The sequence below is a fragment of the Cucurbita pepo genome, chromosome LG01 (assembly GCF_002806865.2).
Source record: "Cucurbita pepo subsp. pepo cultivar mu-cu-16 chromosome LG01, ASM280686v2, whole genome shotgun sequence".
NCBI lineage: Eukaryota > Viridiplantae > Streptophyta > Magnoliopsida > Cucurbitales > Cucurbitaceae > Cucurbita > Cucurbita pepo.
This window is the reverse complement of record NC_036638.1, coordinates 7,734,780-7,757,718: the sequence shown is the minus strand read 5'-3', so window position 1 is coordinate 7,757,718 and position 22,939 is coordinate 7,734,780. Positions and strand designations below refer to the sequence as shown.

The 22,939-nt window shown below is 35.1% G+C and overlaps 6 protein-coding genes and 1 long non-coding RNA gene across 8 annotated transcripts; 3 read left to right on the top strand and 4 right to left on the bottom strand.

Moving 5' to 3' along the window:
- Window positions 1-446: 446 nt before the first annotated feature.
- LOC111806718 (transcription repressor OFP13-like) lies at window positions 447-1,539 on the bottom strand. Its single transcript, XM_023692154.1, has one exon. The coding sequence runs from the start codon at window positions 1,328-1,330 to the stop codon at window positions 650-652; it is 681 nt and encodes a 226-aa protein (XP_023547922.1). The 5' UTR covers window positions 1,331-1,539; the 3' UTR covers window positions 447-649.
- A 434-nt stretch (window positions 1,540-1,973) lies between these two features.
- On the bottom strand, window positions 1,974-6,463 carry LOC111810938 (cucumisin-like). Its single transcript, XM_023697794.1, has 10 exons — window positions 6,374-6,463; window positions 6,211-6,299; window positions 6,018-6,112; window positions 5,687-5,933; window positions 5,077-5,590; window positions 4,901-4,998; window positions 4,594-4,815; window positions 3,785-3,896; window positions 3,483-3,696; window positions 1,974-2,660 (listed from the first exon to the last, which is right to left on the bottom strand). The coding sequence occupies exons 1-10, from the start codon at window positions 6,461-6,463 to the stop codon at window positions 2,116-2,118; spliced, it is 2,226 nt and encodes a 741-aa protein (XP_023553562.1). The 3' UTR covers window positions 1,974-2,115.
- A 1,015-nt stretch (window positions 6,464-7,478) lies between these two features.
- LOC111780939 lies at window positions 7,479-8,417 on the top strand. 2 transcript variants are annotated; one of them, XR_002812929.1, is made up of 3 exons: window positions 7,479-7,688; window positions 7,757-8,070; window positions 8,318-8,417. It is a non-coding gene; the product is annotated as an uncharacterized LOC111780939 (long non-coding RNA). The 2 variants fall into 2 exon arrangements; XR_002812928.1 differs by having other exon boundaries at window positions 7,479-8,070.
- A 559-nt stretch (window positions 8,418-8,976) lies between these two features.
- On the bottom strand, window positions 8,977-11,513 carry LOC111780932 (glycine-rich RNA-binding protein GRP1A-like). The gene is made up of 2 exons (XM_023661296.1): window positions 11,099-11,513; window positions 8,977-9,565 (listed from the first exon to the last, which is right to left on the bottom strand). The coding sequence occupies exons 1-2, from the start codon at window positions 11,193-11,195 to the stop codon at window positions 9,234-9,236; spliced, it is 429 nt and encodes a 142-aa protein (XP_023517064.1). The 5' UTR covers window positions 11,196-11,513; the 3' UTR covers window positions 8,977-9,233.
- Window positions 11,514-12,866: 1,353 nt separating this feature from the next.
- Window positions 12,867-13,405, bottom strand: LOC111808479 (glycine-rich RNA-binding protein 2-like). The gene is made up of 2 exons (XM_023694482.1): window positions 13,333-13,405; window positions 12,867-13,201 (listed from the first exon to the last, which is right to left on the bottom strand). The coding sequence occupies exons 1-2, from the start codon at window positions 13,403-13,405 to the stop codon at window positions 12,867-12,869; spliced, it is 408 nt and encodes a 135-aa protein (XP_023550250.1).
- Window positions 13,406-16,003: 2,598 nt separating this feature from the next.
- LOC111800345 lies at window positions 16,004-19,957 on the top strand. The gene is made up of 5 exons (XM_023683995.1): window positions 16,004-16,346; window positions 18,121-18,190; window positions 18,817-19,004; window positions 19,084-19,153; window positions 19,563-19,957. Exons 1-5 carry the CDS (start codon window positions 16,248-16,250, stop codon window positions 19,715-19,717), a joined length of 582 nt encoding a protein of 193 aa, XP_023539763.1. The 5' UTR covers window positions 16,004-16,247; the 3' UTR covers window positions 19,718-19,957.
- A 628-nt stretch (window positions 19,958-20,585) lies between these two features.
- On the top strand, window positions 20,586-22,838 carry LOC111800366 (replication protein A 14 kDa subunit B-like). The gene is made up of 3 exons (XM_023684023.1): window positions 20,586-20,713; window positions 21,728-21,985; window positions 22,588-22,838. The coding sequence occupies exons 2-3, from the start codon at window positions 21,730-21,732 to the stop codon at window positions 22,650-22,652; spliced, it is 321 nt and encodes a 106-aa protein (XP_023539791.1). The 5' UTR covers window positions 20,586-20,713; window positions 21,728-21,729; the 3' UTR covers window positions 22,653-22,838.
- The last annotated feature ends 101 nt before the right edge of the window (window positions 22,839-22,939 follow it).

Below are 22,939 nucleotides of genomic sequence, written 5' to 3'. Positions count from 1 at the left end.
GCTGGAGTGAGGAACAAAACCTCTCTCTAGTAGACTCGTTTTAAAACGAGAAAGAAAAAAAAAAAGTCCAAAGAAGACAATATCTACCAACTGGACTTGGGCCGTTACAATCACCATCAGGGCGCTCTTCAAATCAATTGATGCACCCATTCAATGTATGTAGGGCAATTGTCATAAAAGAAACCACGCTCTCAATGGAAACTTCCAACATTTGAATGAAAATGTTGAGTTTCTAGAAGCACTTTCAACGTGTCTAATTAAATCTACACAAACTCGGCTTGAACTTGTGTATTTTAATGTGTTAAATACGTAGGTATATTAGCTTAGTATAAGCTTAACCTTTCTTCAAGTCGAAATTATTTATCCGTCCCAACATTAAACCTATAAACAAGAACTATTATCGTAAATATTTTAAAATATAAGAATGATACATATACGACCATCCATTAAAATATAATATAGCATCATATAATTTAATAATCTAGATAGGTCACACTATTTGACACCTAATATATACATAATTAGTTGACATTTTAAGTTTCAATTACAATCCAATTTGGCTTAATTAACTACAATACTATGTATAGAATACAATATATATATATATACAATCCCCAAAAGAAGTAAAGTGAGGAAGAAATCTGGAATTCTATACGGTTTCTGTGATATGATCATCATCTTCTTCATCAACCTCCTTTGGAATGGATGATCGATCCAGCGATCTCGTAGTCGATGCACAAGAAGAAGAACAAGAAGAAGAAGATTCAGTGCATGTGTAGTAGTTAGAATCTGAATTAGAACTCAAGGAAGAACAAGATGAAGCATGAAGAACATCGATGAGTAAATCCACAAAAGCCCCAAAAATGAAGCGATGGTTGTTCTTCCAATTGGCCTTCAAATACCATCCCAACAGCTCTTCCAATCCATCCCAATCTTTAACCCCATGGCTCTCCACCATTTCCCCCATCGATTTCCGGAAATCCTCGTACGGATTCTCCGATTCGATCGATACAATCAAGCTCTCCTTAAACCCTAACAACAACGCTTCGGATTCAATCGGCTTCGATTTCTCGAGGATCGAGCTCGTGTCGTCCGGTTCGAAGAAGAGCCTCTCCGATCTGGCGCCGCGGACGACTGTCTCGAGTGATTCTTCGCCGTCGGTCAACTCCATCTCCGTCGCGGTGGAGTTAGTTGCAGAGAGCGATTCGGAGGAGTTGGTGAAGAGTGAAGAATGGAGGGCGGTGGCGGTGGTTTTCCATGGCTGTCCTGGTCTGGATTTGAAAATGGAAGGGAACTTCATGAGGTTGTTCTTCTTGCTGGTGTTGGCCATTGGAGGCTGAAGGTGGGATTTCAATGGCGGATTTTGCAGAGAAAATTTGGGATTTTAAAGGAGGATGGAAGAAGATGGGAACTGTTGAGGGATTTCATGTGTGCATTTAATTTGTAGGTTTCCACAATTTAATGCTCAATTTAATTCTCTCTCCCATTTCCTTCCTAACTGAATTTAACCGTCCTCTCACTTTTTCAATTAATTTGTATATACCTTTCGTCTTAACAGATATGTGATCTCACAATTTAGTATATATTATTGGTCGAAACATCAAATAACTCAACAGGTTGAGTATATACAATCGACCTGAGATCGAGTGATTAGTAACTAATCCTTAAGATGTTGAAAAATTAATATTTTTGAAAATTATATACAAAAGTTAATAAAAATACTTATTATTTATTATACATGTGATATTTGAGTAAAAGAATACATAGATGAATCGAGATCACATTTGAATTAGAGCGATTTTGAGAATAAGATATCTTAAAATCGCTATAATTCAAATCTAGTTTCAATTCATCTATATACCCATTTTTTTACACGTTCAATGGGTTAATCCGAACACAATTTCATACTATCGGTCCAACTAATTAACACAACCTTTGACCAAAAAGTCAAATTGACAAGAGAGAGAGAGAGAGAATTTCAAGGTTTCCTTAAATGTGCATCTTCAATAGAAGAATTCACAACACACACAAGGGTCAAATCCGTCTTTTCGCCCAACAAATTTAACAATCATTAAGCTATGAAATAATCTTATAATTAATAATTTAAAACCTTAATTAATCCAAAGAGTGAAGATTAGCATTAAAGACGGTTATAGGACTCCTCACTTTATGCTTACCATCATCCCACACCAAAGCCGCCGATTCAATACCTTTCCTAATTTTTCCTCCAATTCTAACCTCAAACCTTAGCTCCTCTCCCAACCTCTTGAACAAAAGAACCGAGGGCTTCACCGTAATTTTAAGATCCCTCCATGGGTTAACTATCACGGCTTTATACGACGTCGCATAGCTCGACCCAACATTTGTGACCCTTCTTCTGAAAACTTGGCTGATGGGGTTTGAGGCGTTCGTGGAAAGAGCGAAGGATGGGTAGTTGAGTTCGAAAACTGTGCCGGAATTGTTGGCTGAGCAAGAGGCACTGTCGTCGGAGAGTCGCCGGAGCGACTCCGTGGAGTAGCCTTGACCGCATAGAAACTTCACGTAGTCGGTCTCTGAAGCGTTGTAGATTAAGCCTGGATGGACTGCGCCCAGTGGGTTTATGTGGCCCGCGCCGTACGCTAACTCGCCGTCTGGGTTACGTTTGGGGCTCATTGGAAATGCTGCATTAATATATTAAATAATAACTTAATGTTTGGATTTGTTTAATTCTAATTATTCCAAAGATGTAATCTATATCTCCATAAATCCGTTAATTGAAAAAATTAATATTTCACATGAGGATCATATGCTACTCGATCTTAATCATAAGTGAGGTATGAACTTCTATCTGTGAAAGCTTATATTTTGATTTGCATAGGTGAAAATGACTCCCGTACTATATCTACCATTTTGAGACTTGACAGGAGTTCATTTATTTAAATTTTTTAATAAAAATAAAATGTTAAAATTTTAAAATATCTATTTATTTATTTATCTCCCAATATTTCATTAAAATTTACCATGTCTATATATATTTTCAAAAATTAACCATTATTATTATTATTATTTTTTATTTTTTTTTGTAGTTGTGAGAATACACAATAAAAAATAATATATATATATATATATATATATATAATTGTGTGTAAAAAAATCTTTTTTAAAAAAATTACGAACATTTAATTTAATTGAATAAAAAATTTATAAATTAATTAAATTTATAAAATTTTTATTTATTTAAATTCGGCCAACCTAAATAAATTCACAATCCAACCCAATTCCATTGGATTGATAAATCGAGTTTATATTTATTAAATTTTCTTTTTTTTTTAATATATAATTATACATTTTAAAATTTTAAAATCAAAATTTAAATACACAAATAACATTAAAAAAAAATGTAATTTCCCGGTAATTCCAAAACATTTTTGAAAAAATGATTTAAATTAGCTAATAATTCTTAAAATAAAAAAGTGAAAAATAGTTGTGTTCTATTTAATTACCTGTTGTGATAAGGGCTGATTTAAGAGCAGCAGGAGACCAAGTGGGATGGAAGGACTTAACATAAGCGGCGGCGGCAGTGACATGCGGGCAAGCCATGGAGGTGCCCGAAATCACATTATAAACAACCCTTTTATTATCTTCTTCAGCTCCTGAGGGTGACACCGTGGAAGGCCACGCCGCCAGGATTTCAACGCCAGGCCCTGATATATCCGGCTGCATAAATCATTTACAATTAATATAATAATAATATAATAATAATAATAATAATAATTCAATTAATTAAATTAAATTAATAATTTACCTTCAGAATGTTGGGGGTTATTGGGTTTGGACCCCTTGAAGAAAATGATGCAACAAAAGGGGCTCTATTACGTTTTCTCCCTCTGCTCTTCATTATACTTGCTGTTGGAACCCTGTAAATCATCATGTATGTAATTATTAACGTGTTCTAATACCCGATACCTGGGCTGTGCCCATTTTTTTACGGCTCTATTCTAGTAAGAAAAATGTGAGATTCCACGTTGGTTAGAGAGTAGAACGAAACGTTCTTTACCCAACAGTGTGAAAACCTCTCCTAACAAACGTGGTGAGTTTAAGTTGTTACCAAAAAAAAGTCTGAAATATTTTCTAAAAAGATATAAAATTTACTATGTGACAAACAGTGGTTCGATCACGGAGCTATACGGTAAAAACAATCACAACCCTACTAGTAGACTTACGGTGTTAGTGGGTTGGGTGTAGATATTTTTTTTTTTTAGATATAACCTAATTATAGGAGATACAAATTTTTCAACTCAAACAAGTCTTATAACTCGGGTTGATGAGTTATTTATTTAATTTTTTTTAATAAAGTAAAATCTTAATTTGTAAAATTTATTTATTTATTTTAAAATTTTAATTAAGATTTACAACATAATTGAATATATATTTTAATTAGTTAAAAATTATTCGAAAATAAGTAATAAAAAAAGTTAATTATAAAAATAAAATAAATATATGTATGGACTAGGAAAAAAAATTATTTAAAATTAACAATAAATTCAAGTCGAGTATTTGGGTAAAATTCAATTAGGGTAAAATACAAATAAATTAAGGTAAATATTGATTTACCTGGTTGAGTTGATGTAAGAGAGAATGAGAGCGCCAGGTTTTGGGCCAACATGAGAAGCAGGCAATGGATAAGAATTGGTATCGTCTTGTGGGGATTCGTCTTGCATTATAATTCCGGCGGCGCCTTCTACGGCCACAACTCCGCCGGGAACGGCCAACGAATCACATACTACAATTTTACCTTTTACCCTTTCCTTGTCCACTGTGTTCTCGAAGCACATTCTGTTTTTCCAAGGTCAAATTAGTCCTTTCACCTCTACACTCAATTATTTATTTAATTTTTCTCTAAAATAAATTCATAATTTACCTTGACACCGATCTGTCGAATGGAGCTTTAGGGATATCTCCGGCATAAACTAATGGAATTTGTGTTCCGTTTAAGTCAAATGTATTGACGCTGACTCCCTTCATAAACCAAATGAAAATATTTTCGTTTAATTTCATAATCTTTTTACGAGAGAAAAACTTAATTAATTTTCTTACGTTGAATTCTCTTCCATCTCCGAGCTTAACCTTAGTTTCGAATTTCCGATCAGTGGTGCTAGCGGCTACCGACAACGACCACGGCGAGAAGTTCACAATGGTTGTGAATTCCGGCCCGTTATTTCCAACGGCCAATGTTGTTAGGATTCCCTTCTTCATTGCATGGAAAGATCCAATGGCTATAGAGTCATTGAAGTAATCTTTCACACTCGAACCCCCAAGAGAGCCAGAGATGATATCAACACCATCAGCAATGGCATCGTCGAATGCTGCAAGAATATCAGCGTCAGTGCAGCCGTCGGACCAACATACTTTGTAAGCAGCAATGCGTGCTGATGGGACTCCACCCCTTGCCGTGCCAAGGCCGAGACCCAACATACTCGCTTGCCGGACTAACCCTCCAGCCACTGTCGATGCTGTGTGCGTCCCATGGCCATCCGAATCTATTGGACCTTTGATGTCGTTCTCTAAATGTTTACCATTACTCCGATACGATCTAGCTCCAATAATTTTACTATTAAAAAAAAAAAAAAAAAATCCCATTTAGACCCTAAGTTAATAAATAATTTTTTTTTAAAAAAATAAATAAATATATATATATATAGCTTACTTGTTGCAAGAGAAATTGGCGGAGGCTTCACAGCGGCCCCTCCACTTGGCTGGCGGCGGACCGTATCCTGTGTCGTCAAAGCTAGGAGATTCCGGCCAAATTCCGCTGTCGAATACTCCGACAATGATGTTACTTTCCACCGCCGGAATTCTCTTGACTTGTTCGGAGAAGCCCATGAAATCCCAAGACCTTGTAGTGTGGAGTTGTTTTTTTCCATTGGGAAATACCGAAATTACCCCTTCCATTTCTAAAACCAGAGTTTAAATACACAAAAATAAATAAATAAATAAATAAATAAAAACTCATAATAAAGGCAGCCCTTGAAATATACCCGACACTTTCTTGGCTTCGGCTTCAGTCAGCTTAGCCACAAAGCCATTGAAGCTTCTCTTGTAGCTACGGATTAAAGACCGTGGAGCAAAATTACTGCAAAAAATTAAAAATAAATAAATAAATTTGTGAATTACTCCGAAAATGGGATGAATTATTATTATTATTATTATTATTATTATTATTATTATTACCTGCCAATCGTTTCTGTTAAAAATCTTATATGGTGAGATGAAGTTGAAACCTTCCCTTTTGGATGGCTTCCCATATACACAATATATGTCTGCCAAATAAAATAAATAAAAATTTAGAAATAAATAATAAATAAAATAAAATATTTTTTAGAGAGAGAATTACCTTTTGAGGGTCTTCTTGTGAAAATGAGCTGAAAAAGAGGAGAGAGAAGCAGAAACTGAGGAATAAAAGGGTTGTTGAGAGAGAAGCCATTGAATAGAAAGGGAGAGGTTTGGATGTGAGCTCATGAATTACTTGGAATCTATTTATAGAAATCATAAGATTATAAAATTATTTTAAAATGTCCACTTGTTCAATTATATATTTTAAAATATTAATTTTGAATTTTATTTTATTTTATTTTTAAAAATCTGTCGCACTCACGATAGTTTTGAATTAATGTTTCTGTATATGAAAAAGTTATGTCACGTATATGATAGCGACTCTATGTCAGTAATAAAAAAAAGTTAAAGGCGTAAGATTAAAAAGCGTATTTAATATTACTTTAAAAGTGGAGAGATTTATAATTTAACAAATTTCTTGATTTGACTCTTTTGTATGGTCAAATTACTCATAACTCCTTTATGGACTTGGTCAAATCTGAAGGCGCCGCCTTCCTTTAAGAACGCGGGATGCCGGGCTGCAATGTCTTTTCACGCGTCTGTATTATATATATATATGTGTATATATTAATTTCTTCACGATGGCTGCAAATTATAATAATATTAAAAATTGAGAAAGTATATTTAATTTCATTTATTATCCTAAATTAATTCATAGTATATTAATTATAACGTTTTAAATGGATAATGCTAGTTACTATAAAAAAGCATGTTAATTCCTCTACCCGCATGAAAATGTTTACAGTGATGTAATAAACATTTACCACCGTCAAATTTAGAGGAATATAAAATATTATAGTAAAAATGTTGACGATTCACCGGTAAAATCGTCAGAGTTAATTTTTTTTTCAACTGGAATAACTTTAATTAAATAATAAATATAATACGAATATTTGGATTAAATTAATTCGTGGAATCATTTATTCAAATTTTTGTTTGAACATAAAAGTAAAATGATAATTAATTAATTATATTTTTATTAATATTTAAAATTTTTAAAATTTTTATTAAAAAGACCATTGCGAAATAAAAATAAAATAAATGTATATATAATTACTGATAAATTACTTGCAAGAAATCTTAAACTAATCTGCCGCGAACAAAAAGAAGTCCGGTGCTGCTAGCTTCGATGGCGGGAACCAACGATCTAAGGAAACGCCATTGAAACGCCGAAGAAGAGGGAGGAAGCGAGATTTGGTAGACTGGCGTGATGAACAAAAATCAGTAATGTCTTTTCAACAGCCATGCCTCAAATGCGCTTCGAGGCCTTGTGCAATGGATGAGCATCAATGAAGCACGGCGAGGCCTTGTTTTAGGTTTTGCATTTTCTTATTCGAATTTTCGTGTCTCTCATTTCGTTCTGATCATCACGTTTTATTTTCAGGACATGAATTTGAGAAAACTTCTTCCATTTTCAATGTTGATTTACTCTGCTATTGGCATCTGATTTCCTTCCGATTGTCAAGTTTTTGCATATGAATTTGAAGGATCTTTTACATTTTCAATATTCAATCGGTTCGATCTCGGAGCCGATGATTTATGGACGCTTGTACTGCGGGCGTTTCTATTCGAAAGGAAACGCCGAAGAACGGAGAGAGGAATTGGCAATGTTTTCTCAGGAGCCAATCCCCAAATGAGCTTCGAGGCCTTGTAAAAAATGGATGACTGTCGATGAAGCCGGTCGAGTTCTTGTTTTAGGTTTTGCATTTCTTATTCAAATTTTCGCATCTCTTATTTCGTTTCGATCATCGTATTGAGGCACAAGACCTTGAGAATTTCTTTGTTTTTGATAATTTACCGCATTCGTTCTCAGGACCAGTAGCGTATGGATACTCGGACTGATTCCTTGAGAATTTCTTTGTTCCTGATTCCTTTCTAATCGTTTCTCATATCTCATCATTGTTCGATTCGTTTCTTTTTTGAACTTTTGATGTTTTGATTGCAGACTCAAAAACATTGAAAGAATAGAAGACAGAGGAATCAATTGGATGGGCCGCTGATGTCAAAGATCCAAGCGAGCTCTCACATCCAAAACGCTAAATAAGTCGGTAGTTCAGAAATTCTTTAATTTTGCCTTCATATACATCCATTTTACTTTTAGAATTTTGACTATGTAGAAGATGGATCTTAGGCCGAATCTTTTCTCTAGAAGAATATTGGTATTAGATCACTCCGAGTTTAAGCTTACACGTTAGGGGAAGTTTACATTTCTTAAATACATTCTTAACACTCATTCCCTCGTACATTGGTTCAAATATTACACAAAATAGAGAGGAAATAAACATGTTAGGAATTCATTGTTACACATATTAAATCACCAAAAGTATGAGCTTATATGCTAGGATACATAATACTGCCCCCAGCCTCTCTGTTCTTGTTAATATATGTACATCAAAGGGTGACTATGGCTTGAAGCTCTATAGTTTTTCTCCTGTCAAGTCCACGAATTAAGATACTAATTTAATGCATCATATCAAAATTCCCTTTCGAATTCTTTGTTTCTAAAGCTTTTGTCTTCATCAATCAATCCATTGAAGTAGGATAAACCAAAATGATCATGACAGAATCTCTTTTGGCTATTATCCACTTTGAATATCTAGCAAATGTAGAATTTTGTTGCATTTCCAGTCAGAAATCATGTAATTGACGCAATTAAAAGGCTACTGTCTCTGTACAATACAACAGTTATCAAACAAAGAAAGAGTTTATGAGGTTCTGTTTCTGTATATACAATCATTTGCAAGCCAATTATTATGCACTTTTCTTGACCTTAACAGGAAAGAAAGATCCAACAAGAAAGATGAAGCACACACCTCAATCAACAGATTTAACAATGTTCTTGTATGGAAGCATCCTTGATATCAGAAAACTAAATGGAGATGAGCAATGGCGGCCAAAACTGAAGCTACCAGAAGCCCCATGTTGTTTTCATAGTGATTTCCTGCATTGCGCGTTCGACCTTGGCGATGATGTGCTTGTGCCGAACCAGCGGCATAAACAGGGATTACGGCCGCACCTCCACCTCCTGCTTGAGGTCTACCGCCACCACCATTTTCTCCGCCACCGGCGGCACTTCCATGACCAATCCCTTGTGAAACGGTGATTGCCCTTGCACTGTATATGCTGCTAATCCGGTTAGTGACACCATCCTTGCCATGTTTTTCTGCATTAGTTTTCTGGTGGTAATTTGACTCTGCATACATATAGAAAATGGTTTAGGAATGGGGGTATAATGAATTTCATTTCTTAAAGCTTAGCAAATGTTACTGAAAAAAGAAGCGCACACAACAGAATACACACTGACCGTAGGAATTTAGTGGTAAGTTTTCTTTTGGTGACCCATTATTTCTTCGTGGGAAGTGTGTAGGAATATTCTATTCATGGCATGCACTAGTGAGGCACCAAAAATTCCCACTTTATAAGTTTCTAATCTTGTATTTGATTTAAATCCCATTTTAATTTAAACTACGTGAAATGAATTTAGTGGTAATTTTAAGCTTAATTATCTGATATTTCACATAAAATAAACATTTTGAAGGTAAAAATCATCATTAGTGAAATGAATTTTGAACATATTTTTTTAAAAAATAGACTCTTTTTAACTCTCTTTTCCAACTCCTTTCTAATCCTTCTCTAACCCAGTTGGAGGTTTTTAATACAAGTGGATATAATCTCTAATTAAATACAATAAAAAGTAGGAATGGGAAGGGCTTATTTCACAAGTTTTGAACTTTAAAAAAACTTAAAATTTTTGCAACCAAACATATATATATATAAGCATCATATATATCATAATATAAATGAAACCTTAATCATTTGATCCCTTTGTTTCTATTTAATATTACCATTTAATTAAAATAATAAATTAGAAATTATGAATATCTTACTAGTTGGATTAGTTGATTATTTGATCACTTTAGTCACTAGCAGCATCTAGCCTTTGATTTGATTTGAAATATTAACTCCCAAAAGTTAAAGTTAGTGGAAAAGTCATACATTGTTATGGCCCTCCATTTAAACTTTATTTTATTTATATATTTATTTTCATTTGACATTATAAAAGACATGATAACTTGCACTCCTCACTCGTCTATATTCTTCTATTTACCTTTTATTCTTTCCTTTTCCACATTACTATTCTCAACACATCTGCAATTGTGCAAATTTGTCGTTTATACACACATTTTATGGAATGCACACTTTATTTTATTGTCGGTCTCATTATTCAACTTTGTCGTATATACTTTACACTTTGATGTTGATTAGTGTTAAAAACATGGATATAATTTAAGTTATCCTAACTTAAACTCAACTAAGCTTTAACCTTAGGAATGATATAACCTTTTAACTATCTTACTATTTACATTTACCCAACTTTAACCTAAACTAAGCTTAACCTTAGGAACGATTTAACCTTTAACTATCTTAGTATTTTAGATTTACCTTTTCCTCTCGTAGTCGTTCAGATAGCTTCCTTTACACCTCTAAAGAAAAGAGAATAAAGACAAACTTATGATCTTTTTAGTTTAGGTTGTCACAATGTGTCAGATAGGTATTATATCTTGACGGTTATTACGACAGCCATATTGTGATGAACTCATTGAATAGTATTTAGAACGATACACTAAAAAATGAATTTTGATCGAAAGGATATGAACATAAAGAGAAGAATTGTGAAGAATTGTGTGAATTGAATCTTAGTTGAGAGATTGGAAAGGATAGTTACCTGTTGGGAGGATTTGTTGTTGGAGAGCAGATGAAATGGCTGGTATGGTAGAACAAAACAGCAAGAACATCAAGGTTAGCTCCCTTCTTCTTCCCATAGTAATAGAAACAGGTGGGTTTTGTGTGATCTAGATCCTTCTGTATGTGGCTGTTAGGAATGGTGTGATATACTTATACAAAAATGGCAGGGGAGTCTTCTTTTGATCCACTAAAGCTATCTTATCTCTTTTAAGGACACGAACACGGACACGGAACAAGAGTGGTTAGAATAAGACATCCTTTTAAAAAGAGACACGAACTCGAATCTTTTTTTGAAACTATTGCTGAAAGAAGGCCCCTTCAGGACACGGTTTCTACTCTTCTGGTTTCCTGTTGTTTGATTGTGAGTGATAACAATCAAAACTGAATAGGATCACTTTGGTTTCTGTTCTTCTTCCATGATTCTGAAACCTTTTCTCGGTGTTTCGATCTCGATCTCGATCTCGAGTTTGATTTTGATTTTGATTTTGATTTTGGTTTTGGTTTCTAGTTGGCTGGCGATCTTAGATCTGATTTGATTTGGTACACCATCCGATTTGATTTGATCTTGTCTGATTTCGATGTCTTATTGGTTAATGTCTCTAAACCACTTCCAGATGTTGTTTTGTTTGCTGTTCTCAATATATGAAATTTGGGTGAAACTTGTTATGCTCAACTATTCTTAATTAATTAAAATTATAAGCATGCTATTTGTAAAATTAATTACTTAAACTATTTTGGTTAATTTGTGAGGAAGTTAGTAGCTTTTTAATTATTATTTATAATATTTTACCTTTATAAAGAAAGTTAAAGTTTAATTGTAATTTTTATGATAGTTAGTAATAGACGATTGTACTTTAATAGTAATTTTTATGATAGTTAGTAATAGACGATTGTGGTTGATTTTATTTGATATGATCCAAAAACTCGACTAATTTGGACTATTCAACCAAAATTATAAAAGTTGAGTTGGGTTGATTTATTTATTTATTTTTTCATTTCAATTTGAGTTTGGTTGAATTTTTTAAACTCAAAATTCATGTCTGAGGTGGACCTAATAATAGAGTTACAGTTGAAGTTAACCCTACCCAACTTTAAGATTACCACGAAGATTACAAATATTTAACATTTTTAACCAAGGCTAGTGATGCATTATAACTTTTATGTAAGTTTGATATTAAATGTAATGTGTATGGTACATAAATATGATTTTTTTTCAATAATTAGAAAGGATAAAAAAAAAAAAACAATCTAACAATCCAACCCAACTCGATTCAACACAATTCGATTTGTAAACTCTATTTAAGTTGTTCGGGTCACTAATTCAACCGGTCCGATTCAATCCACCTCGATCCAAGTTGAGTTAGGTTGTAAGCTCTATTCAAATTACTCATATCACCTGCCAAAATATTTTTCCAACCCTTACTAATTTTATATAAAAATAACATTTTTAATATAAATTAGCATATAAACAAAATTGATAGATAAATTATGGCAAAAGGTAAATTTAGTGGCCAAATAAATTAATGTTGAACAAACTAAAATTCAAACATGTATTTAATAAAATTAGAGTTGAACAAATGTGTAGAATCCCAAAACACCAACAAAAACCAAAGAATGAGTTAATTAATGAACACAAAATTAGATACATAATACATGAATGAAACAAATTAGACACCGTCCCATTGCCCCCATTGTGCTTCTTTTATCAAACACATTATTCATGATTTTGAGTATATATGTGTTCATAATCAAATAAGTCTAAATAAATACGCAACTGATGAGGAAACTCCAGCTACTATGAACCTCATGGAGTTCTGATGCCAATTTCCTGTGCCAGAGTGAGCTCCTCCTCTCCCACCACGACCTCCTCCTCCGCCACCACTACCTCCTCCTGGGGATCCTCCTCTGCCACCACTACCTCCTCCTGACGATCCTCCTCCACCGCCACCACGACCTCCTCCGCCGGATCCTCCTCCGCCCGATCCTCCTCCGCCACCAAGTCTACTAACTATGCGCATTGGGATTACAACGCCATTTTTACCATACTTCTCCCTATGCTCACTTTCTTGAAATTCAGCAATATCTATAAGTAAATAAATATATAAATTTGTCAACAAAAATTGACATGAACATTGAGATCCCAGGTTCGATCCCTCATCCTTCCAATTTTTATACTAAAAAAAACATACAAAATTTGTGTACGAGGAAAATAACCTGTTGTGAAAAGTTGTTTGAAAGCAAAGGAAGCCACCATAGACGAACAAAGCAGCATCAAAATCAACGCCATCTCTGTTCTTCTTCTTCTTCTTTCCATTTTTTTTCGTTCATTGTTTGTTAATGGAAGTAATTAATAACGCAGAGCATAATAAATAAATAAATAAATAAAGGAGTTGAAGTAGAAGAAGAAGAAAAAGAAGAAGAAGAAGCATTCTTGGTCTTATTTAATGTCTGTTGGCTCTTGGAGTCTTTGGAACAACAAGATTACCATGTCCTGTGCCATTCCAGCACATAAAGCCTTTGACTTTCACCTTTTCTTCGTTGACTTTATTTTTTTAATATACGACTTTTCCTTAGTCAACTGAAACGATTTGTTTTCATGCGCCTATGAACGAGCTAGTCAATCGCATCAATACATTCTCTTTCCTTTTCCTTTTACACCTCCTCTTTCAATCCATCATCTTGGGACTAGCATTCTGCAAGGCGAGTAAGATTTAAGGGGAGTAAGATTCGGATTACCTTGTTGATCGAATATCTCAAGACAAAAACATTGTTTGAGATTCGAATCACTCCCCAAACAAGATCGATCATGTCTAACTTGAATGATTCTTGTTGATCAAATATCTCAAGGCAAGAACGCTTGCTTCAGATTCGAATCACTTCATAAGCAAGATTGATCCTGTCGAGCTTGAATGATTCTACATGCAACATAAACTACATAGAATTGCAAAGAAACTTAGCCATTGGTTTTAAGAAAAGCACACACGCTTCTTTTACTATATTTTCCAAGTCTACTGGCAAATACAACTTTATATAGCCTCAAAATGAAACTATTAAAGACATTCCAAGAGTTTAACATTCATACTACGACCATAATTAACCATTATGTAATTGTATCCTAAAATAGATAAAAAGTCTTCAAATACATTAATGAAATACAATTACTCTAAATTGTAATCCACCCAAAATTTATAACATGAAACTTCATTCTTCCCCACCGTGGCATGAATTGAAATATCTTTTGATAATTTCAACAATATTTTCTTCACATCTTTATTGAAGTATATTGTATGATTGATGTCTCTTAGTTCATATCACATTCTCGTTGACACTCTACTCGGTGACTGTTCGTTTCTCTCTCCAATCGATGTAGAATCTCATAATTCACCCGGAGCCAGCGTCCTCTCGCTAGTACACTGCCCGATGACTATTTCTAATACCATTTGTAACAGCTCAAGCCCATCGCTAATATATATTGTCGGCTATGACCCATTACATATTGTCATCAGCTTCACGGTTTTAAAACGTGTCTGGTTAGAAAGAGATTTTCACGCTCTTATAAAGAATGATTTATTCTCCTCTCCCCCACTTCCACATGGTGTCCTCTCGGTGTGCCACGTGGACAAAAAAAATAATAGTTCCCCTCGTAAGGCTTTATAAGAAACTAAGTAGATTCGAGCCTTGATCAGCAAAACGACTTATCGAGTTTGGCAAAGACCGTCTCTCTATCCTCTCTAATTTCTTATGCCACCATACACGGGCTTGAACAAGGACACAATGAGACATAAGTGGTATAAATACGAGGTATCTCATGTGATGCACCATAATATACTACTATCATCTAAGCATCGACTTAAGTATCAGAGTAGATTAGACCACCATATTTGATATGAATCAAGATATCTCAATCGTGCAATATGAACTTCATTTATTCTCATATGATTACAAATTTTGAGTGAAAGATTATTTAGGGTTATAATATTTTATTAATGTAAAATTACATTAATATAATCTCTAATTATGCAGTTGACAACAACATATACACCACAACAAAATAGTGTGGCCAAAAGAAAGAACAGAATCATTCTCAACATGGTTCAAAGTTGGCTAAATAAAGGAGAAGTTCCGAAGGAATTATGGCAAAAAACGGTTGTGTGGTCAGTGCACATTCTCAACCGAAAGCCCTACTTTCTGTGTTAGAGATATGACTCCACAAGAAACATGGAGCGGAAGGAAGCCTGCGATAGACCACTTTAGAATCTTAGGGTGCATAACGTATGCACACGTTCATGACGAGAAAAGGAAGAAACTTGAGGACAAGAGTTTGAAATGTGTGTTCCTTGGACTAAGCGAGACTTCTAAGGCGTACAAGCTATCCTTTGACAAAGAAGGTGGCAGTAAGCGGCGATGTAAGATGACGAAGTGAACCAACGAATCAAGCTGAACACATCTTTGATCCACTCTACGAACTGAAAGTGAGATCTTGCAAAACAACCACGCAACGCTCGGATATGCAAGAATGGCTATGTAGGTCAGGGGCGCTATTCTCGATTTGAGTTTTGCTCTCAGTGTGTATGCTTATGTACGAGTTGCTATTCGGCCGTAGATCGGGTTCTGGGTTCTTCCCTCGAACTACCCGAGGGGTATTTTGTAATGTAAAGCTAGTCTAAAGTCGATTTAGTATCAGGGCTACGGGTGGGTGTAGCGAATTTGATCATCCTCTACTTGTAGGGATATGGGGCACCGCCCGGGAGGAACCGCTCATGATTAGGGCATTAATATTAACTTATTTCCTTTTAAGAATATTTTTTAGAATAGATTTTTAAATCATAACTAAAAATAAGTTATTTTATATAAAATAGAAAAAGAACGGGAGAAAAAAAAAAAAAAGCAGTGGCAGAAATTGTTCCGATTAGCGCGAGTGGATCACAAAAATCCGCGCGCCTCGTCTTTGTAGCGCAGAATGAGAAGCATTTTCTTTGCCGTTGTTGTCAACTACCTTACACCAACGATTCTCATCTCACCGCTATGAACCTCTAATCTTCACTATCAAACTCTTCAAAACTGTACTCAAAGTTCTTGCCCTGTGATCTTCTCTGCGAGTTTAATCCCTCTCCTCGGTAGCGTTTTAGATGGCAATGATTCTCAAAGGAGGAGGCGGAATTGGAGTTTCAACTGCTACTTACTTTCCTCAGAATTCCAAACCTTCTCCAGTATTCTCGGTTCACACGGTATGTTTCCTCGTTTTGTTCTTATTCCGATTCTGATTTCATTTCTGGTTCTTATTCTGTTATTCTTGGTTTGATTCTGCTATGAATAGACGTACAATTTATTCCTGACTTGATTGCGCTTTAACTGTTTTACCTTTTTCAAGTTTCGTACTCTCTTTTATGGCATAGTTCTTAGAAACTCGTAGTCGATTTTACTTCGTTATATTCTTCTGACTTAGATGTGAAGTGCTCGAGTAAAAGGAGGAAAAGAGGAAAACGAAGCTTAAAATTCTCCCTAGAATCAACGTGTTTGTTATTTTTGGTTCCAAAACTACGGTATCCACCGATTGATTAGCAACATGATTTGGAATTGTAATCCGAAAATAAACCAGGTCCCACTCCAGAAGAGAAAAATACTATTAGGACTTTGAAATTATTTGTACTTAAAAAAACTATTTCAGCATTTGAATTTGTTATATCATCATTGAACACTAAAGGTTAAGTTCCAATAAATTTAGTTCTTAATTCATGTTCTTATTATTTCTTTTTACATGTAGGCTTGGATATTGGCACGAAGTGAAACAAATAGTTACCAATATTAGTGGTAGATGAAATGACTTTGTAAGGGTTCGAAATATAGGATCTATTACCCTAATATCATCATGATTCATCATAATTGAACCAAAAAATTAAAGTTGATGAATTCTTAACAGTGTTTCAACTGGGGGCAGAGTCATGAACAAGAGAGAGAGAGAGAGATCTGGGGAGGGAAGATTCAGTTAGTAGAGGAAAAAAATGTATGAGAGTTCAAAATGGCCCCATAAGATAAAGAGGAAGGTAACCATACCTTCAAATCACTCCACTAGATGGAAAGTTGGAAGGTAATATGATGCTATAAGTAGCATTCATGTGTACATAGATTAAGAATATTACATTATAAATATAGAAGAAGAGATTCCGTAACCGCCCAAGCCCACAGCTAACAGATATTGTCCTCTTTAGGCTTTCCCTTACGGGCTTCCCCTCAAAGTTTTTAAAACGCGTCTGTTAGGAAGAGGTTTCCACACCCTTATAAGGAATGCTTCGTTCGTTCCCCTCTCCAACCGATGTAGGATCTCATAATCCACCCCCCTTAAAGGCCCAGCGTCCTTGCTGGCACACCGCTCAGTGTCTGGCTCTGATACTATTTGTAACAGCCCAAGCCCACTGCTAACAGATGAAGTCCGTTCACGAAGAGATTCTCAGCCAGCCGCTTTACCTTCTTACTGTTTTGTCCTCTTTGGGTTTTCCCTTCTGGACTTCCTTTCAAGGTTTTAACATGCGTCTACTAGGGAGAGTTTCCACACCCCCTATAAAGAGTGTTTTGTTCCCCTCTCCAACCGATATGGGATCTCATAGATTCAAACCTAAGATATGAGACACTTATGCTTAAGTTCCAAACCACCTTGCTCGAGTCGGTGATGTGGTAGGTAGGTAGTGGCAAAGAACAACAGAATGGTTGAGCCATAGTTTCTGCCTTAGGTATCTCTTTTTTTGTTGTTTCTAGACATAAGTTTTTCCTACATTCATGATCTTGTTGCATGCCTGCCATACCAGAAAGAACGCATGAGTTCAAGCCAGTACTTTTTAGTATACAAAAATCTACTGGAGCAGTGGAGTGATAGTATCACCTAGCTTTTATGGTTATAGCTGGGATCTGTCATCTTTATTCATCTTTACAGATAGCATCCTGCTCTTCATTTCATAAATTTAGTTTACCAATAAGAGTGGATATAACTTAAGTTGACTTGTGCAGGTACATAAGCTTCCAGCTGAACGCAGAGTCATATGCTGCTCTACCTTGCAGGAATCATCTACTCCAACAGGTTAGTTGCTGGCAAGTCTTTCATAGTACACCACTGAAAGATTGACAGAGTGCTCCTGAGAGGCATAGATACTGATAGACATGACATCGACACAATGGCACGTCATTTTAAAAAAGTCTAGAACATGGATATGGAAAAAAACGTGTTTATTAATATACATCATTTTTATACAAAAAGTAAACAAAAACATGTTTATTAATATACATCATTTTTATACGAAAAGTAAATTTAATGTCGATAAGTTTTTTTCATTTGTATGCTAAAAAAACGAGTTGAATGTATTTCACACTCAAAACTTTTTGTTTTTGTCCTCTTTTATTAGGTGTATTTTCATTATAATTAACAAGTGTTTAATACGTGTCTAACAAATCTTGGACCTGTATTGAACTTGTCTATTGCTAACAAGTATACAACATGTGTCGAACAAGTATTGGAGTGTCCAAATGTCTGACATGTGTTGGATACGGACACACTAGCCAAACTAAACTAAAATGTCTATGCTTCTTAGGTGACCTTTCTTCTGTTCCACATGAAAAGGGTCATGCTCGGGTTTATTTGTTTCTTTCTGCTGCGTTTATTAATACTCAATTTATGGCATCTGCTAAAGTAGAAGTCTTTTCTATCAGTTTCTGCGGAGCCAAAGGAGATAAAGGCAGTTCAGAAGGAAGCTCCAGCAAAGCCCAAACCGCCAGCAAAAGCGCCAGTGAAGCCACTGCCTCAAATGATGGAGGAAGATGTCATACCTTCACTCAAAGCGATACTTGAAGCACAAGCCGATGTTGCTGATATCGAGTTATCGTTCCAAGATGACAGAGTTAGTTTCTTCCATCCCAATTAACGTTCACTAATAAACTCTTAGCTTCAGCTCATTGAATTTGGATTGACAATGGCAGTTGGATGGTTCATTCTCGAAAAATGGAGTTCCCTACTCATTTTGGGCTTTCTTCCCCAATGGCCTCACAGGTACTAAATTCTTCTTAGAGAACGTAACTATTTTATCATTGTCATCACCCTTTAGCTTCTGGTTTTCACTGCCTTGAGTTAAATACAAAAATGGTGAAGGTAAGTAAGAACAAATTATCAGCAATCATATCAAAAGCGGACAATATCTACTACTACTGATGAACATATAAAAAACTATCCTTTCAGTAGAAATCTATTAAATTACTAGATGAAAATTGAGATTTAGAACAGCGTAGCGATGAGCTTGGATAAAAATTAGCATGCTAGCATCGCTACACCTATCTAGGTCTAAATTTCCATCTATAGTTTTAACGGATTTCTACTTGGATAGTTTAGAAATATTGCAACTTATGAGTCAAAAAAAGAGGAAAAAAACATCTAAACTCAATGTCTAATCCTGTTGGAACAGGCCCAAAAGGGTTTTCACTATCCTCATATGGCAATGGAGGAAGCTCTGTTGAGCCATTTCTGGTGGATGAGAAGAAAGTAACAGCAAAGCTTTTAGTTTTTTGGATTGAGAAACGTTTGGCTGCACAAGGAATTATTCCTGTCTGGAAAGACTAATTAGCACAATTATTATTCTTTTCCTTTTTTTTTTCTTTTTCTTGGTGGGGGGCTTCTTTGCAAATGATGTATAGCATAATTCTCCGTTCTATTGCATTGCTCCAACAATGTCAACTGTTCCTATGAAATGTATCAACTTTTTAGTCCACAACATAATCTCCTCCCTTGTTTACTATTTAGGAGCTTAATGTTACCTTGCATAACAAAATGTAAATTCTACATAATCTTCAATTGCCATTACGGCACGTGCATGTACTTCTTATCTTCAAGTTGTTAGTTCGAATCTCTATACCCCACTTTGGTTCACATATCCTTTTTACATGAATGATGGAGACCACGTGCGAATGAGAGGAATCCTGAGCTAAGAAAGGCTTAAAAGAATTGAAAGTCACTACTTATATCATTAAGGTCCATCTTTCTTTTCTAGAATGCATGTGAGTAAGTACAAAATATGCTGGAATGATTCATGTTTGGGGATAATCTTCACTTTTAAGATTAAGGTGCGTCTATACTGTAATAATTCATGTTTAGGGATAGTCTTTGCTCTTAAGAAGCGAGAAGTAAGTAACATGATCATGTCACGGGGGATGTAGCGGAGTACCGAGACCATTAGGTGTCCAATCTAAATTTCGAATCTTGATCATGATCTGGCATGTGTCGTTATACTTTGTGTCCTCATTTTGGCTCAAATAATTGTATCCATTTTAAATAAATAGGTAGCAAAAATCATTTCACAAAAAGGAAAAAAAAAGGGTAATGGATAGCGATAAATCGATAAGAAATAAGAATAAGGCTTTTTCTTTTTCCTTTTGTATAATTTAACCAAATAAATAACAAAATTTCGCCCCTTCGTCTCGTTCCCGCCAAAATATCATCTTAGTCAAGAACCGGGCCATAAATTCCCGCTTCTTGGTAGTTCGTCGTTTGGAATATCAATCTCAATGTGATCTCTCTCTCTCTCTCTCTCTGCGCGGAAGAAGCATAGTACACACGCAGGTATGCGTTAGAAATCGTTCTGAACCAGGAGATTTAGGTTTTGAGGCTTTCTGCTACTTAGTTCATCTCGTTATTAACAAGTTGTTCTTCGTCCATTGTATGTAAGGTAGTTGTTTGATGATTTACTTCATAACCATGGGCCATGATGATCTTTTGTATGTTTGATCGAAGTGTTTCATTCAGCAGTTCTATAAATCTAAATTTATTTTACTAGTTTGCTTGATTGTAATCTTCTTCGCATAGAGGATTGTAATTGATTTCTGGTCTCGTTCTAGTGATATGTTCTGGTCAACATATTAGCCATGGAAATTAAAATTTGATTTCCCACTAGCCTTTCACGTTTGTTTCTTTTTAAATTGGATTCAGTTTTTGCATTAATGAGCCCTCGTTTTTACGAAAAACTTGTGCTATCGATTGCTAATTTTATTCTTCGCGTCTTGCACGATTCTGCCATTCTCAACTCCTTGAGTTGAACAGAGTTATTAAGAGGTCATGATCTCAATGTTTTAAACAACACGCGCATATCAAGTTAAATATTGTTATGCTAAATGTTGTTGTTGCAATAGGTTGTTTGTTTCGGATGTTTTACTATTGAGACTAGAGGATGAAGTTTATTTGGTGAAACGCATTTTTCCTATGCAGAATAGACTCCTCGATTTGTTTTCTAACGTTTTTGTTTTCTTCCATTGCATGCAGAAGAAGTGCTATCATTCTTACATTTAGGGAAAAACTCCAAATTTTTGGTTGTATTAATTAACATTCTAAACTAAGAATGGTATCAATCTAAATCATAAACTTTCCTAAGTGAATCAATTTAGACATTTCAAAATTTAGAGGTATAATTGATTTTTTTGTGTAGATTTATTCAATTGGTAAGTGTAGAAATGCACAAGATTTTTGTTATCATGCGTATAAAGTCATTTTAGATTGCTTTGAACATTACACTGCCATGATCTGATCATAATAACCGTTGAATCCAAAAAATTATGACTTTCACCATGGTTGATTTTTCAGACATGGATACGTCAAACCCTGCAGTTTTTTGCAATGGTGAATTATTGAACGTGCATTCTGGAAGAAAGATTCGAGCAGTTGTTCAAGTTATTCAAAGTGATGGTGGAGTCGTTACAGGGAAGTCTACGGATGAACAGCATTTGACTGTTCATGGCTTGCCCACAGTCCCTCTCATGAACTTTGTAGAGGTCGTTGGTATTGCTGAGGGCAACAAGATCATCAATGTTGAACATTGGACCGACTTTGGAACCACATTTGGTATGTACTAAAACCAAGTCATTCTGTCATCACTATGCCATTATAATATATCACTGTCCCTATGGATTTGAAAGCTAGTCAAATACGGTTAGATCCCACGTTAGTTGAAGAAGTCAATAAAGCATTTTTTTATAAGGGTGTGGAAACCTCTCCGTAATAGACACGTATTAAAACCGTGAGGCTGATGACAATACATAATGGGCTAAAGCAAACAATATATGCTAACGATGGACTTGATCTGTTACAAATAGTATCAGGGCCAGACATATCAAGCAGTGTGCCAGCGAGGACACTAGGACTCCAGATGTGTAGATTGTGAGATCCCGCATTGTTGGAGAGGAGAACGAAGCATTCCTTACAAGGATGTGGAAACCTCTCCCTAACAGACGCATATTAAAATCGTGAGGCTAATGAGAATACGTAACAGACCAAAGCGGATAATAGTAGTTAACGGTGGTGGATTTTGACGGTTACAAATACCATTTGGTCTTGATACGATCAATCATTTCACTTATCCCTCAGTAATGTTAGGCTAAATGAATTGTTTTGATATTTGGTTTCAAAACCAAAACTGTCTTTGTTAAAATTTACCTATTGTACAGATGCCCAATCTTACAATCAGCTGTGCCAACTTGCAAATGGGGAATTCAGAAGTTTATTTATGTAAGGATTTGTAGCTACGCAATGAGAAGAGGTTAGGCGTGTGATTTGTTATGTGATTCTGAGTCTTCTAAACTGCTGTATATTTATTTCAAGGCAGCCATGATGTTTGTTTTGTCCACTGTTTAATGTACTAAACTGGTTCAGAATTTCTTGGAGACATTGGGGCTCCATTTCTGGTCTTCCCAGCACATCCCGCCTACTTGGTTGACACTTTTTTTTTTCTTTCGATAAAAATGTAATAGTCTGAGCACACGGGTAAATATTGTTTTCTTTTGGTTTTTTCTTCAACTG